The sequence below is a fragment of the Culex quinquefasciatus genome, chromosome 3 (genome assembly GCF_015732765.1).
Source record: "Culex quinquefasciatus strain JHB chromosome 3, VPISU_Cqui_1.0_pri_paternal, whole genome shotgun sequence".
Taxonomy (NCBI): Eukaryota; Metazoa; Arthropoda; class Insecta; order Diptera; family Culicidae; genus Culex; species Culex quinquefasciatus.
This window is the reverse complement of record NC_051863.1, coordinates 36508571-36527000: the sequence shown is the minus strand read 5'-3', so window position 1 is coordinate 36527000 and position 18430 is coordinate 36508571. Positions and strand designations below refer to the sequence as shown.

The 18430-nt window shown below is 35.7% G+C and overlaps 1 protein-coding gene across 4 annotated transcripts in view; it reads right to left on the bottom strand.

The window, feature by feature from the left end:
- Positions 1-18430, bottom strand: part of LOC6039745 (ATP-binding cassette sub-family G member 4) — a 73145-nt gene that overhangs the window by 15548 nt on the left and 39167 nt on the right. Inside the window, exon 1 of one of the 4 annotated variants that reach the window (XM_038258729.1) lies at positions 12063-12469. The exons of 2 other annotated variants lie outside the window; for them this stretch is intronic. In XM_038258729.1, coding sequence (XP_038114657.1) covers positions 12063-12373 — 311 coding nt within the window. In that variant the 5' untranslated portion in view covers positions 12374-12469. Of the gene's footprint in view, positions 1-5738; positions 5925-12062; positions 12470-18430 lie in introns of those variants that run through there. One more of the 4 variants, XM_038258730.1, reaches the window with a different exon arrangement.

The window sequence follows — 18430 nt, the reverse complement described above, 5'->3', positions numbered from 1 at the left end:
AGTTTCATCTATTTTTTAGATCCGGCTTCCAAAAAGTACATCGATATCACCTAAGTGGCCATATCTCGAGACAGGGTTGTCAGATCTTCAATGTTTTGGGCTCGTTGGAAAGGTTTTTTGATAACCTAACCAACGATGGGTCGGATGATGGATCCGGTCAAAGTTTACTTACATTTAAGTGAGATCCGGCTTCAGAAAAGTACATAATTGTCACTTAAGTGGCCATATCTCGATACAGGGTTGCCAGATCTTCAATGTTTTGGACTCGTTGGAAAGGTCTTTTGATAACCTAACCAACGTTGGGTCGGATGATGGGCCCGGACATAGTTTACATACATTTAAGTGAGATCCGGCTTCAGAAAAGTACATAATTGTCACTTAAGTGGCCATATCTCGATACAGGGTTGCCAGATCTTCAATGTTTTGGACTTGTTGGAAAGGTCTTTTGATAACCTAACCAACGTTGGGTCGGATGATGGGCCCGGACATAGTTTACATACATTTAAGTGAGATCCGGCTTCAAAAAAGTACATCAATATCACTTAAGTGGACATATCTCGAGACAGGGTTGCCCGATCTTCGATGTTTTGCACTCGTTAGAAAGGTCTTTTGATAACCTAACCAACCATGGGGCGGATGGTGGATCCGGACATAGTTTACATACATTTAAGTGAGATCCGGCTTCAAAAAAGTACATCAATATCACTTAAGAGGCCATATCTCGATACAGGGTTGCCAGATCTTCAATGTTTTGGACTCATTGGAAAGGTATTTTGATAACCTAACCAACAATAGGTCGGATGTTTACATAGTTTACATACATTTAAGTGAGATCCGGCTTCAAAAAAGTACATCAATATCACTTAAGTGGCCATATCTCGAGACAGGGTTGCCAGATCTTCAATGTTTTGGACTCGTTGGAAAGGTCTTTTGATAACCTAACCAACGTTGGGTCGGATGATGGGCCCGGACATAGTTTACATACATTTAAGTGAGATCCGGCTTCAGAAAAGTACATAATTGTCACTTAAGTGGCCATATCTCGATACAGGGTTGCCAGATCTTCAATGTTTTGGACTCGTTGGAAAGGTCTTTTGATAACCTAACCAACGTTGGGTCGGATGATGGGCCCGGACATAGTTTACATACATTTAAGTGAGATCCGGCTTCAAAAAAGTACATCAATATCACTTAAGTGGACATATCTCGAGACAGGGTTGCCCGATCTTCGATGTTTTGCACTCGTTAGAAAGGTCTTTTGATAACCTAACCAACCATGGGGCGGATGGTGGATCCGGACATAGTTTACATACATTTAAGTGAGATCCGGCTTCAAAAAAGTACATCAATATCACTTAAGTGGACATATCTCGAGACAGGGTTGCCAGATCTTCAATGTTTTGCACTCGTTGGAAAGGTCTTTTGATAACCTAACCAACGTCGGGACTGATAGTGGAGCCGGACATAGTTTACATACATTTAAGTGAGATCAGGCATCAAAAAAGTACATCAATATCACTTAAGTGGCCATATCTCGAGACAGGGTTGCCAGATCTTCAATGTTTTGGACTCGTTGGAAAGGTCTTTTGATAACCTAACCAACGTTGGGTCGGATGATGGGCCCGGACATAGTTTACATACATTTAAGTGAGATCCGGCTTCAGAAAAGTACATAATTGTCACTTAAGTGGCCATATCTCGATACAGGGTTGCCAGATCTTCAATGTTTTGGACTCGTTGGAAAGGTCTTTTGATAACCTAACCAACGTTGGGTCGGATGATGGGCCCGGACATAGTTTACATACATTTAAGTGAGATCCGGCTTCAAAAAAGTACATCAATATCACTTAAGTGGACATATCTCGAGACAGGGTTGCCCGATCTTCGATGTTTTGCACTCGTTAGAAAGGTCTTTTGATAACCTAACCAACCATGGGGCGGATGGTGGATCCGGACATAGTTTACATACATTTAAGTGAGATCCGGCTTCAAAAAAGTACATCAATATCACTTAAGTGGACATATCTCGAGACAGGGTTGCCAGATCTTCAATGTTTTGCACTCGTTGGAAAGGTCTTTTGATAACCTAACCAACGTCGGGACTGATAGTGGAGCCGGACATAGTTTACATACATTTAAGTGAGATCAGGCATCAAAAAAGTACATCAATATCACTTAAGTGGCCATATCTCGAGACAGGGTTGCCAGATCTTCAATGTTTTGGACTCGTTGGAAAGGTCTTTTGATAACCTAACCAACGATGGGTCGGATGATGGACCCGGACATAGTTTACATACATTTAAGTGAGATCCAAATATATGTGAAAACACATTTTTATACATAACTTTTGAACTACTTATCGAAACTTCAATCTGTATAAAACTCGATCTATGGGACCTTAAACCAAGTCGAATGCAACAAGTTCGGGTCAAATCGGTTCAGCCAGTGCCGAGAAACATGAGCTAGTTTGTTGGTCACATACATACATACACACACACATACACACAGACATTTGTTCAGTTTTCGATTCTGAGTCGATATGTATACATGAAGGTGAGTCTACGACGTTTTTATACGAAGTTCATTTTTAGAGCAGGATTATAGCCTTACCTCAGTGAGGAAGGCAAAAAAATATTATCGAATTTGTTTTTGAGAATTGAAAATAAAATTTCAAATTTTGCAATGCTTATGAAAATTAATTCCAAAGGTAAATGATTTATTAAACAATATGAAAAAAACTGTTGTACAGTAAAGTATTACCGGAACACAAATTTGAGCATTTCAAATTGCATAATTTGTAAAATATTACCAAAAATTTACTGAATAATTTATAGATTTTGGAAAAAAAATCCTATTAGCAATTACAGACTTTATTGATTAAATCAGAATAAAAATAAAAAATAAAAAAAATAATAAAATAAAAAAATAAAATATCAGCATTAGTTCAATTCTTGCAGAAATAAACGCAATTTTAAAATTAAAACAATTGTTCCAACATCCCAGATTTAAGTTTGGATGCCATTCAATTACTTGAATGTATAGGTTCGAGTAGAAATCTTGACGTAGAGACCACCAAGACCTATGATCTTAAAGGGCATCTTCTCGATTTCAGTTTTATTTTTTTTTATCAAACTATTTGTAAAAGTCCAATGTGAAATAACTTATAAAATCATACGATTTTTGAAAAACCTTTTCATCAAAATTTGAAAAAGAGCGAAAGAGCCGTTCAAAAGAGCGGCTCTTTTTAATGAGCGAACGAAAATGAGCGGCTCCTAAAAAAAGCGGTTTTGCCCACCTCTAACCCACCTTAATTCCAGTCAAAATTGTTCAAAATCGGATCAACATATCCACACACATGTGCCCACCGATCTGAACAAAACGTTAAAGTCTAACATAGTAGTCCATGAGCAATTCTCTGAGATTTCGGTCATTCATTTTTGTATTTATCATTCCGGTTGAAACTTTTTTGGTGCCTTTGGTATGTCATTTTGCAAAGAAGCCATTTTGCATTATTAGTTTGTCGATATGATTTTCCATACAAATTTGGCAACTGTCCATACAAAATGATGCATGAAAATTCAAAGATCTGTATCTTTTGAAGGACTTTTTTGATCGATTTGGTGTCTTCGGAAAAGATGTAAGTATGGATATAGACCGCACTGAAAAAAAATATACACGATAAACAAAAATTTGGTGATTTTTAAAACTTTTTGTGATTAAAACTTGATTTAAAAAAAAACACCATTTTAATTTTTTTTTGATTTTTTCATATGCTGTAAGGAAACCCTTTTAAAATGTTAGTTCTGATTAAAAAAATTGAAAATATTGTTTTCGAAAAGATCAAAAAATTTCACGAATGTTTTATATTTTAACATTGAAAATAGGACCATTAGTTGCTGCGATATCGACATTAGAAAATGATGTGTTGTTAGGGTGAGACTTAGAAAACTTTAATTTTTCTGTTTGCAATTTCTCAGCAACTGAAGGTCGTTTCAAAAAAGCAAAGTATTGAGATTTTTCTCAGCTTTTCAGAAATATTTTTCTTAAAAGTGGGCAAACATGGGCACTAATTAAAAAAATGAATAACTGCAACTATTTTAAAAAAAAGTTACCTTAAAATGACTATAACTTAAAAACGGTGCAATTTATCAAAATTTCACTTGAGTACTTTTTTATTGCATATTCGATTTTAAATCGACTAACTCGTTCAAAGATTTTTTGTCCATCCTGGAAATTTCTGAAAAGTTAGCGTTGATGTCCCCTAAAATATATCAAGAAATAAAAAATTAAAAATAATGTTTTTTTGCAAATCAAGTGACAAAAAGTGAAATTAAAAATCACACAAAAAATAACCGTGTATCTTGAGTCTTTGTCCTTCTACTGCTCAATTCTTTTTTGCGATTTTTTTTATTTTTCCCTTGTTCCGGAGGTCATTTTGAGCAACTTTTATTCTACAAAAAAACTTAACTTCTCTTGTTTGATGTTTTACATGTTTTGTTTTTAGCATTTTAATTTGCATTTATCTTGTTTAGTTTATGTTTGTTTTTCGTAGTATTTGACCTATTCTTCCAACTAATATAATTACATTTTGCCTATCTAATTTTTTCACGTTTTTACAGCCACTTTATAATTTTTTTGCATGTTTTTCACATTTTCTGCTATAGAATGGCACAATTATCCTTTAAATTGCAAAAAAATGCGTAGAGGCATAGTTTGGGACACTACAAAAATTACTGTATACTTCTTTTTACTGAAAATATATGAAATGTTAGTAAAAACACAGCCAAAGTTGACCCTAAAAAAATTACATTTTTAAAAACGTTGACAAAGACACATAAAACAAGTTAAATTCAGAAATTTTCTAAAAATTTAGGAGTTCTTCTTTCAAATGCTTTTTAAAGATCAAAAATCGGTTGGAAAATTTATTTTTGGCGTTTTTTTTAGATTGAAGTCCGTCTAAAGGCGGGGTTAGGTTGTAGAGGGTTAATCTTATTTCGTTATTTGAATATTGCTTCGAGATAATCTCGAAGCCGTTGAATCTATCAAAAAGTGATCAAAGACAAACTTGTAGGAAATTTGACGGGCTTTCCGAAAAAATACACTGAACGAAAAAAAAAACACGCCACTTTTACGAGATTTTTTAATTTTTAAATTTAAAAGTGAAATTTGAAGGTGAGCCCATGATTTTTTGTTCGCACAATTTTTGTGTGAAAATAGCTTAAGATATTACAAAAAGACTCACGCAATATGCAGCATGGAGAAATTCACCTAAAAAATAAAAACATCATTTTCTGAAACTGTTTGAATAGTGCTTGAAACGCCAAAATTTTGAAAAACCGAATACGGGAATCGCTTCTACAGATACATACAGATTTTACATAATAGTCTCTATATTGACCACTATCTTAAGTCCAATCCTTGTGAAGTTACAGCTGCTTTAAAAATAAAAATGTTGGAAAAATTGTTTTTACCGAACAGCTCGTCTAATTTCCAATAATATTGTCTCTGATCACTTTTCAAAATAACTAATTTTATTATGATTAAAGCTGATTTACCATCCATGTTATTATCATCCAGTGAACTACACTGAAAAAATATTCTGTTTTCAGTTATGAAAAATGTAATTAGCTTATATCTGTATGCCAATACTTCCAATTGAAATGTGGTCAAAAATAAATATTGTAAAAAAAAAACGTTTTCACTATGTAAACTCCACGAATTCCACCAGTTTTCCTCACATTTTCGAAACTCTCAACAGCTCCTTCAGCTGCAGCACTGCGTTCACACTGGCTCTGCGGCACTGTTTTCCGATGCCAAGCTCTTCTTCCCGTTTGACGTCACCACAGTCACTTTGGTCCTCTCCGGTGGTCCACATCATAAAGGCCGAAGCACAACACCGAAGCGCCTATACAGGTGATTCTCACTCGACCGCCAGATTAGAACTAACCGCCACCGGCAAACCGATAGTGACCATGTGGACGTTCGAGCTCGCCGTCAGAATATTTGGATGCGAAATTTGCGCGCTAATCGCGTGATTAATCGGGCGAAAGTATGCTGATGTTAGGTTTGTGAACCTTCAAGTGCCCAAATATTAGTTTATTTCCGTTTTTAAGTTTGTAGTTATCATTTTTCCTTTTTTTCTTAATTTTTCTCACTTTAGCACTTGAATTTTTATTTGTAAAAATACTTTTATTGAATCCAAATATCACTATTCTTATTTACAACTGTCATTGCATCATCGCTTCTGCCCTCATACAGAACATTCTTATCGGATCATTTCCCGGTACATCTGCACCCGCAAAGTGTCTACTGCTGTAATGCCCCACCTGTGACGACGATGCCGTTGACGACGACGATGATGGGTCATTACGACCGGCAGCAGCGTAGACTGAGTGAGGTGCCCCATTCGGCTTAATTACACTTTGCACCAGGCAATTTTACCCCGCACTTTTAGGTGGGGTTTCATTTGTTCAACCCCAAACTCCCCTGTTTCTGCCCACCCCCTTCCCCCGCCAACAGTTTGTTGGTAAAACTGAACTTTTTTTTTTGTTTGCCTCAACGATGGAATTGTAACGATCTCTTTCCGCGGTTCAATGTTCAATGTGCCGTATCATTGCGAACGGAATTACAGGGTACAGGGACTCCTGGGTTAGAATGTTAGCGCAATGATATGGGAATGTACTCCGTAATCCTGAACGGTTCTCAATGATGGGGCAAATAGGAGTGAAATCTGTCTAAATATATTAGTTTTTTGTTCGTGAATCGTAAAATAATTTTCAAATAATGGTTAAACATTACGTTACAGCATAGAATAGAGAAAGATAGAATTGCCACTCATTTACCGACCGGGGGACAAAACTGTGCTGCCTAACTGATGCCAGCGGCGAAACGGGGAACTACAACACCCTGCGCATAATACTGTCAAGAATGTGGAGAATTGGTTGGCACATATATATTATTCATTAAAAATGTAAAATGATTTAAAAAAAAAACATGGAAAACAAATCAAAACAATAATGAAAATTCAAGATAAGTTCATCCCTTAATTAGGATATTTTGTTTTAAATAAGATTAAATGATTTTTATTTCGCATCAGCATTTTTTTCTAAATTTCAAGATTATGCCAAATAAGTTGACACCCGTTTTCACTTCTCCAAGACATCTGTTTTGTCATGTTGACATTTCGCTGTCGCTGTCAAACCAAGTAAAGAATCGGAAGAGGAAATGACTATTTTGCCGTTCGGAGTGAAGAAAAGTGGTCGTGGTGTTCCAGCAAAGACTCCGCACTCCAACTTAAACCGCAATTTGCGCCTAATCCTAACGTTCTACCACCTTCACTAGTCTCGTCTTTTCATCCGGCTTCCAAGCACCATTTCACATTTTTGATTGCCAACTGAACGTCAACAAGCCTTTTTCCATCTGTCACTGTCAAACAAAACGCACCCTCCAGAATGCACAGGGCAGTTCCATCAAAGTGCACAGTGCGCATTTCGACTGAAGTTCCCCGTTTCGAGCAGTGGTGGCGCTGTCGGCAGTGTCGCTTGACGTTTACAAGGGGGAATCGGCAAGTGGCAATTCTACCTATCTCTATTCTATGGTTACAGTTAGTTCTAGCCATGGAAAGTATGATGTTCTCCGATCGGGCTCAAAATTTTTCTGGGGATTCCTTGGCCAAATTAATTAGACCCGTATTTTTTTACCTACATCGTGGTAGGGTGGTTAAAAAAATGCAAATTTTCGTAATTTTTTGCAAAAACCACTTTTTTCGAAAAATCACCACTTTAGACCACTTTTTGATAGATGCAACGGCTGCCAGATGCAGCAATATTTAAATTACGAAATACAAAAACATTCAAAACACATACGCCCTTCTCAAATGTTATTATCGAGTGGAACTGGCTCCATATAAACAAAAATGGTTTACATAAGCGTAGGATAACATGTCTACAAAGTTACCAAAGAGTCTATGTCTGAAAATATTTTTATCGGATTCCTCGGAAAATTTCACATAATATATCGAAAAATTGGCGATGTCGAACCGTACGTTTCCGAGATATGATTTTTTGAAAATAAAAACTGAGTTTTTCGACGCGCCAAATACAGGAAAATGACGGAATCGGCAAAAAATCAACTTTTTTCACTAAAACTGCGATAATTTAAAAATTTCAGCGATGACCTATATATGTTAGGGTACCAAAAGTTGCGTATTTAAATTACAAAAAAATGTATACCCCAACATGTAACCACATTTCTCTTGCGTCTAAGACAGCTAAAATGACGATGAAATGACGCGGAGATATGATTTTTTGAAAAAAGTAGTTTTTGCGAAAAATGACGCAAATTGATGTAGGTCACCACAATGGCCAAACAAAAAAAATGCAGGTCTAATTATTTTGGCCAAGGAACACCCAGAAAATTTTTGAGTAAACCGAAACGTAATTCAGCTGGCCAAAAATTGGAAAAAATCAAATTGAGTTGTTTTATGGAGATATACTCATCACACTTTGCTTTTCAACCTATTCTCGTCATTTTTGTAGTATGCCGCTATTCGAACATCAATTTAGAGAGTTGCTTGCTAACATTTGTTTAAGTTAGGTATTTATCACTTCAAAATATATTAAAAAAAAAACACTTTATTGAAGCTAATCAAAAATCTAATAAGCAGATAATAGAAATGGGCCGAGAAACGGTATATTTCCCCTAAAGCAGTTATTTCCACTATTTTTTCTGATATGATTAATTATAATGTTTAAATTGGCTTTCCATTTATGGAAAAAATATTAGCTTTATTCACTAATAACTTTTTTTAATTTATGATATCTTGTTAAGTTTTATTTTTTTCAAAGAGAGGCTATTTTACTACGATTCAAATTGGACCAATGAAAAAATCTAAAGTAAGATTTAAACTGCAAAACATTTGTGGCTTTTCTTTTTCTTGAAAAGTTTGATAAAAAGCTGTATCTCCTGAAAAAAAAAATTAGTCGATTGGTGTCTTTGGCAAAGTTGTAATTATTGATGATTACAATCCAGAAAAAAATAAGTAACGGGATATTTTTGCCAATTTAAAACTATTTGTGCTTTTTGCGCAGAAATTTAGTTCTCGCGAATGCGTTTATTTATTTTTTAATTTTTGAAACATTTAATATGTTTTAGGGCACAATAAATAACCCGCCACTTTTAGACAAGCTTACCCAAAAATGCATTTTGACAGTTTGAAATGCTGCAATTTAATAGTACTGTACCTAATTTTGATAAAGTGCATCGTTTTCGAGATATGGCCACTGAAAATTTGATTTTAATTAAAAAGTAGAAGTTTTTCGTTTTCGAAACAGTACCCATAAGTGACCATTTCTGAATAGTAGTTTATGCAACATGTGGCAAAAAGGAGATTTTTTAACACGACTCATACATTTATCGAACGAGGTATACCGAGTTTGATTAATACGACGAGTGCTGAAAAAATCAAGTTTTGCTACGAGTTGCTCACAACATTTCGTTTTTTTTTGGTTTTTTTTGCTCCCAATTTTTTTTTTGCAATTCCGAAAAATGCTCCTTAAATTGAAATTTTATCAAACATTCATGTGTTAAGTGGACCGGGACCGTGGTGTAGGGGTAAGCGTGGTTGCCTCTCACCCAGTCGGCCTGGGTTTGATCCCAGAAGGTCCCGGTGGCAAATTTTGAGACGAGATTTGTCTGATCACGCCTTCCGTCGGACAGGGAAGTAAATGTTGGCCCCGGTCTAACCTAAAGGTTAGGTCGTTAGCTCAGTCCGGGTGTCGCTGATAGGTAGTTGGACTCACAATCCAAAGGTCGTCAGTTCGAATCCCGGGGTGGATGGAAGCTTAGGTGTAAAAAGAGGTTTGCAATTGCCTCAACAATCAAGCCTTCGGACACCTAGTTTCGAGTAGGAATCTCGTAATCGAGAACGCCAAGGCAATGCTGTAGAGCGAATAATTTGATTTGATTTTTTTCATGTGTTAAGTAAATTCACCGTTCAAATCTATAAAATATTGTAAAATGGTTGTTTTTTGATATTCCGTCGTGAAACTACTTACTTTTCCTGTCATTCTTAAACGACGAAATAGCCTACTTTTCTGTACCAAAAATAACACAATAGCAACACTTTTCAAAATAAATGCTGCAAAGCACTGAAATGGATGCTGAAAAGTTGAACTTGTTTCGAAAAGTCATACTTTTCAACATTTTTTTATTTAAACGATTTATTGACAAAATACATGAACATTTGACTTATAATTTCACTTAATGGGTATTTTTGTGAAATGCAACAAATGTTGTAAGCAACTCGTTGTAAAACTTGATTTTTTCAGCACTCGTCGTATCCAACTCGGTAAACCTCTTTAGATAAATGTACGACTCGTGCTGAAAAAATCTTCTTTTTGCAACTATGCAACAAGTTACTATTTCGAAACCAGTTTTGAAAAGTTCAACTTTTCAGCACCCATTTCAGTGCTGAAAAGTTGAACTTACAGCACTGATATTGAAAGATACCAGGAAAATTAGGTAAGTAGTTTCACGACGGAATGGCATTGTTTCAAATTTATAGAATTTTCAAATCAACAAACACCTGTGGAATTTTCTGATGTTCTCGAAACAGTATTCTTTTTAAAGACAATAATTTCAAAAGGATTTAATATTGAGATAAAAAAAATATTTCAAAAGGGCGTAATACTGAATAATTTTGTCTCTTTCTTCTATCCGTTGTATGTCAGCAACCATAAATGCAATCCAATCCTATCTGAATGTTTCTGAGATGAAATTTTAAGAATAGTTTTTTTTTATCTTAAATCTGAAATCTCAAAAATGATGCACTTTTCTTTAAATATATGTGTAGTACATTCCGATTCTAAATTGAATTTTACAATAAAAACTTAAGTCAAAATATTTTGCTGGGTAAATATTTTAAATTTGAGAAAAGCATTACTTGGCGGAATTTTTTTTTGCCCATACGTCTGTATGGCTCAAAAGTTGCGGGGTTTGTCCTCTAAAACAAGTAAAAAATTCAAAAATAAAAAAAATATCTCGGTAAATTGATATTTTTTGTGAAAAAATAAATTACGGTCTGGGTTCGATCCCAGAAGGTCCCGGTGGCATTTTATATAACGAGATTTGTCTGATCACGCCTTCCGTTCGACGGTGAAGTAAATGTTGACCTCGGTCTAACCTAGAGGTTAGGTCGTTAGCTCAATCCAGGTGTAGGAGTCGTCTTCCTGGGTCCTGCCTCGGTGGAGTCGCTGGTGGGCAGTTTGACTAACAATCCAAAGGTCGGCAGTTCAAATCCCGGGGTGGATGGGAAGCTAAGGTGTAAAAAGTGGTTTGCAATTGCCTCTCAGCAATCAAGCCTTCGAACACTTAGTTTCGAGTCTGGAGATCGAGAACGCCAAGGCAATGCTGTAGAGCGAATAATTTGATTTGATTTGATTTGGAACAAACAGTTTCATTTTATTGCTTATTTTTTGCATTTTATCTTATACTGAAATTAATAAAAATCGCACCGAAAGGTGTTCACTGCCTCTCCCCCTTTGTGCAGTCAGTGACAGCAGCTGGTTGTAGAAATTAAATTTCCAGGGGTCAATTGGCAACCTTTAGGCTAATAGACGCAGGGGAAGCAGTGCCAAGTCGAGTGTGACTGTCTGAAGCCAGGGAAAATATGCTTCCCCAAGTTCAGCTGTCTCTGCTGCCTGCTCTCAGCTGTTTGTTCCACGAAGATGTATTTGACCTCCCTCTAACTTGTTCGTTTTGCTTAAACAAAAAATAAAAAACCGGGTCACACCAAGTGGCACCCTTTGCTGAAAGGTTACTTTCTCCGGCGGGCCAAGTGGATTTTTTACTTGGTGACATTTTTATGGTTGTGAAATTACGTTGGGCCACTTGAGATGAACTTTACGATCAGTGCGCTTGGAATTTTTGGAACTTAAATATATATTTTCTGGTGTTTAAAAAAAGTTTTAATTTTCAATTTAAATATTTTAACTTGAATTAGTCTTTTTCACTACATTAGAACCTTTTAGCTCATCACACTTTCCACCACCGTCAAAACCCACCTTCTCACCCAGATGGCATCGTCTCGTTCGAACCCATCACCTTCCCGGACGTTGGCGCCACGCAGATTAGCGTAGTAGCTCAAACTAAAACTATTATCACAGTCACTGCTAAGGTGGTAATCTCCACCTCGATCGCACAGTTCCTCCAACCGGTCTGCCAAGCTGCTCGACCCGGACGACGGTGCAAAGCTTAGCCGGACGATCGGAGCCCTTCGGGGTGACGTCGTTCGGGGCGAGCCGTCATCCAACTCCTCGTACGGAGGGTCGTCGTCCTCGAGGCTGGCACTGAGCCGTTTGATGATTTTGGACATTTTGAGCGAATTTTGGGAAAGAAAAAAAAAAAAACAACGCGAATCGAACTTTAGAACCGCGGACTACGGCGAGTTGTGATCTGTACCGTTGGCCGGTCTAACGTGTACTAATTGGTGATGATCGAGCTTTTAGTTTGTCGTGTCATTCAACGTACCGGGTACACAACGAGGTGGAGATAGTTCAACGGGGGGAATTATAGAGGAGGGTTTGGAAAGTGATGTTTTTCAAATCTTACATTGTCATAATAATCATACTATTTCATCACTATTTTTTTTTTATTTCCGATTTTTTAAGGCAAAATGAAGAAATATCATGCCAATGCCGATTTTGCTACTAAAAGATTCCATTCTCTTTCAATTTCAAAATATCGCAGGTCTGGAGAAATTTTCTGAAATCTCCTAAAATAAAATATTTTGATAAATTTGGAATGAAGACTAACATTTCAAAAGGGCGTAACATTGGATATTAGGCCCTTTTGTAATGATTTGTAATTAAACAAATGTTTAATTTCTGAACATTGAAAATTGAACCATTAGTTGTTGAGATATTGGCATTATAAATCCTGTTTTTTTTTCTTTTATCCACTGTATCCAAGGCAAAACTTCAATGTTTCTTAGTCAAATTTATAAAAAAAATGAACTCATGCAAACTATTTGAAAAAAAAAACAAAAAATATGTTTGTTTTGTCAAAATTCAACTTTAAAACCGCATTAAAATTCATGTAAAGTACATATTTTTCGATTGCAAACTGATGTCAAAAAACAATTTTGGATGAGATTTCGATTTTATTCCCAAAAACAAATCTTAAAAAAAGTTTCGATTATCCAAAGTTTTGTATGGGACTTCGAATAATCGAACCACGAACAAAAAAAACTTTTTTCCTTTTATTTCTTTTTCTTGCTGCAAACATTAAATTCGAGTGCTGCGACCCTATTTTAGTCAAATTTGAATAGTTGATTGCCTATTATTAAATAAAATTATTTTTTCAATGTTTCGCTAACGCCATATTGGCCGCCATCTTTGATTTTAAATTTTTAGATCACTTTAGCGTAGTTTAGGGACAAACAAAAATAAGGCAACAAAAAAAAAATGTTTTTCGTGATTCGATTATCTGAAGGGAAATTTTTCCGATGCCTTCGGATAATCGACCGAAGATATATTACCGAAATATTGCCGAAGACACCAAATCGATCAGAATGTTCCTCCAATAGATACAGATTTTCGAATATTTGCGTATAATTTGTGTATGGACAACTGCCAAAATTGTATGGAGCCTTGTTTGGGAGAACAAAAGACACTAAAAGGTTTTTGTTTCCTTCAAAAATTACAAATAAAATCCAAATCCGGAGTTCTGGGAAAATTGCCCCTTCAAAAATTTCCCATTAATTTTTAAATCAATTTTTTGCATTGAAAATCTTGAATTTTGAGACTTTAGACATTGATTGGGGAAAACAAATATTTTCATGAATTCATTCTTGTTTTGTAGATGTTTGATAGTAGCACAACAGCTTTTTAAAAATACGCTTTGTTTTTTTTTTTAATTTGGCTCATAATTTTTAATTGCTGAAATTTAATGAAAAAAGGTAATTATTTGTCTTGTTATCTTCTTTTCATATCAGCTTTACGAAGCAAATAAAATGCACCGTTTGCCACAAAGCACAACATTCACGGCACTGATTACAGCTTTCTGAGTAGAACAAGATGTCAATTAAGTTCAATCAGAAACGAATTTACCGGTTGGGTACAGCCGCACCATGTCAGGCATGCAAAGATCGTACCGATAAAAAAAGCACCATGATGAATGCCCCGCCTAAAGGTATGCTTAAATTGCATAACCACAGGGGTAGGCGATTCGTTATAGAATTAATCAATTAAAAAACTCAACCCACGTTTTTATAATCTGCTTTCAGCATTTTATTCCACCCAAAAAACATATATCTCCACGAATAAATCACAAAGCACCTCAAACGGCGATAAATTGACATTTGCCTGCTGCACTTGAAACCGATCAATTTTCCCATGCACTCGGCGAGCGAGAGAGTATGAACCAACAATTGCTCTAATTTAACTGTTCGGGGGGGCTTTGTCTCCGGTACGGATACATATGTTGTGTGGGAACATATAGCCACGACTTGGACAGCCCACTCTCTTGGGGTGGATAGTCCACCTACCCCTTGTTCGTGTAGTACACGAGAGTGGGGTGAAAAAACCTGACCCCGCAGAATCAATGGGATTGCACTTTTCCGACCCCTTCACCACCCCCCGGACTTTGCCAAAGTGATGGACGGTAACCCTTGGCTTTCATTAAATTTGCTGATTCGATCTATCTTTTGCTGAGTTTTTTTGCTGTTAAAATTTTTTCGTAAACATTTTTTTTTGTATGTAGACATTTTTTTTTCTGTTGCATATCAGTTTTTTGAATCAATGTAATAAGCGTACATGCAACTTAAAGCAATAGACCAAAATTAAAAATATGATGCATAGGGGAAGGTGGGGCAAGACGACCATATGGGGCAAGAGGAACAATCGCTCCTACGGCCGTAATTTGTACAATTTCGATTATTTCCAGTATGAGGAATTGTTGTTAGCAGTGCAATTAGTCGATTCTACTACCAAATAACCGCCAAAATGACGTAAACGCCACGGGGCATAAGATTTAATGAAGTTTTTTTTCGAAACCTTTGTTTTCTTATAATATTTGGAAAGTACAAAATAAGGCTTAGGGTTCGTTTTAATGCTCATTTTATCAAAATGCTATTTTTCCTAGATCAGTAGTGTCCCTACAAATGACATGCACCTATTACAAAGTATGATTTAACTTTTGGTTATTTTTGTTGAGAGCTTTTAAAAAATCTTGTTCAGGTGGGGCAAGTGTACCATATGGATTTTTAGTATGGAAAAAAATATGAATTGCTGCAACAACATATTTTATTGGGAAATAAATACATGAAAGTACTTAAAAACTGATAAACAATCGTTAAAAAAATTGTACATACAAAGTATAGTGATATTATGAAAATTTACTATTTATCATCGAAGTAGTATTTTTTTTTCGTAAAAACGATAAAATTTTTAGTAAAATATTATTATTTAATCTAAAAATGGAAGAAACCATTCAAATACATTCTAATCTGATGCATCTAAGTGATAACAGTTCAATTGTTAGCAAATTACCATATTTTTTCATGCATTGTTCCTCTTGCCCCAACGGGTTGCTCGTCTTGCCCCACTAGTTGAGTAGAACGTTCGGAAAATCAAAAATTTTTAAATCAATTTTTCACATTAAAAAACAGGATTTTTTAAAAACTTGTTTAAACAAAGTCTTAGTCAAGACCTAGAATAAGATGATTATAATAAAATCCGACAGATTTTTTTAACTTTTTAATGGGTTATAACGAGCATTTCCTTAGCTTGTTACACTTGCCCCACTTTCCCCTATTTCCTAACAGTTTACAGCTTAACTGAGTCAGAAAACTAAATTTTCATATTTTTTAGGAAGTATAACCTAAAATAATTGGACTCTTTTTACACAGTACTTGTAAGTTATTGATTATTAATGATTTTTTTAATTAGGAGGCAGAAATGTTCAAAAACAATTGGGCACAATAAAAAACTAGAAAGATTTGAAAGAGCTTTCAAACTTTGCTCCAAATATTTTTTGTAGATTTAGAATAAAATTCGTACGGGAAAAAGGAAAAGTCAAACAGCAACATTTTTTCCAAGTTGTGCCGAAAAATCAGGGTGCAGGATTTTTTTTTCAAAAAGCTTCAAGTTTTCATAAAAAATCTAATTAGATGAAAACAACCTAAAATGCATGTTTCTACTTTGAAAATCTAATTTAGCATGTTTGGTTTCGTATAACAATATTTTGGATTTAAAAAAATCGATGTACCGCTCCACAAAAATGTATTTTTTCGCAAATTATTATTTTACGTCAATACTTAAGATATTGTATAATGCATTTCAGAACATTTTTTGCACTCAAGTGTTGAAAACATGGATCGTAATTAAAATTTTATACTTTTTTTTAATTTTGTTGTAAGACAAAAACTGGATTTTGTTTTGCTGTTCTTGAGAACGGTGCGCGGGGGATTTTGTAAGAAAACTGCTGCATTTGAAACGTCTAGTTAATTTCCGGCAAGATCGTTTCATTACGCTTTTTGTAAAATTTTGAGAATTTTGCAAATAAAATTCGCTAAGTTTAAAATCTGAATCGCGGCTTTATTAATTTTGAGCCCGATTTGCAATGCCTTTCCGCAAGACTTTTCGCGTTCGTCGTCGGGGTGTTTTTCGTTTTTTTTTTTCGAGTGCGTCTGTGAGTGTGAAGCTCGACAAACATCGTAACTCGTCGTTTCTTCGTTGATCAGTACCTCACAAAACATCAATCATTTAAAACTCGTAAAAACATCTCAATTTTAAAGATACACTGTTTAATTCTTGATTCTTTAATAACAAATGATCTTGGTTCTATCTTTCCACAGCCGGCTGTCTAAGATTAAACCATTTAATTTAAAATTTAACAACCGATAAACGGGAAATGTCTCATCCGCAGCATCCGATTGCTTGCCTTGAGAATAATACATAATACCGTTCAACAAACACCATGATTTTGGGTCGCATCATCATCTCCTATGATGAATCCTGACCAAACACCCTATCCTACTTACAAGTTTTCAGGTTCCTGGCGCACGTGGGGTGTAAGCACAGAGTAAATCAGCTGCCCTAGTAGCAACCTGCGCTAACTAACATTCCCGTCCCTTAAAATCGAGATCTACAAACTGACATGGCGGGCACCGTTGGTGGCCAATGACTGTTACCTATTCGCAACTGATCTAGTTTTAGCAATCATGGTGTTTTATCTTTTCGGCGCATTCATACATGCTGTTGATAAGGGCAACACCACTAGATCGTCGAAGCATATAATCAGTAGTGCTGAAAGGATATTACGGTTCTGTTCAGCAACGGAGGGGCAACCATGGGTGTTCTCTCATGCTCATGCTCATGCTCAAGCTTTTGTTGTAAGACAAAAACTTTGAAAAATATTTGCAAGAACCTTATAAAAGTTTGAAAATGGAAAGCCTTTTGATTTTATTTCTTATTACAATTTAGATTTTCATTCCTAATTGCTCTCAAACAATGCAATAAGGTTTACAAGGGTATTTTTTATTATTTCCAACTTTGTACCAAATACTTTGATCTGTAAATAGTATTTGCTCACTGAAAAGCTAATCAGCGATCGACGATGCTTAGTTATTAAAACAATTTTGTTTCTAACACGTTCTAGTTCTACTTCTCGCTCGCGGGCAATTCCGGCTCACGAGCTAGCCCGTTCGCGATCGGAGGAGAGCACGGGCAATCGGTGACTTTCTCTCTGCAGAGCACGGGACTCGCGGTAAGAACTCGAGAGAAAGAATTCTTTTTCGCGAGAGCGCGAGAATACCAACACTGCCTTTTTTGAAAATCTGGTTCGTTTCCAAGGAAACTATAGATGTCACCAGAAAAAAAGGAGCATCTTATTTTTTTCAACTTTTATTTATTGAAGCATTAAAATGAATAGAAATATATCTAAGCATGCTTTTAATGTGAAAAATTGGGCTTTACTTTCACTTAAATGCCAAAAACTCGCTTTAGGTTTAACCAAATTGGATGCTTCACTCACTCTTCATTTTGTTGCATTTTTCAAGCCCTTTTAGATGCATTTTGAATTCTGAAATTTAAAGGACGTTTGCGTTAGTTACAGCCTTCAAGATTTTCGACGTTTTTGAACCTTTAAATTTTGTGTCCTGATTGTTCGTGGACTCGTGCAGATTTAGACACTAGTGGCAAAATATTTCATTTATTTTTTATTTCATATTAATTTTCAACTAAAGACTAAGTTTTTTTTTCAAGATTATTTTTCTAACTTTGGACAGCTAGTTCCGAGGGTTAGTCTGATAAAATACACGGTCGGTTGCATTTTCGCTACTGTCACCGCTGGTGCCCGTAAAGTGGTACCGCAAACAATCACGATGCACGTGTGTTTGTGTGTGTTTCCATTCCCGTTTGTATACACAACC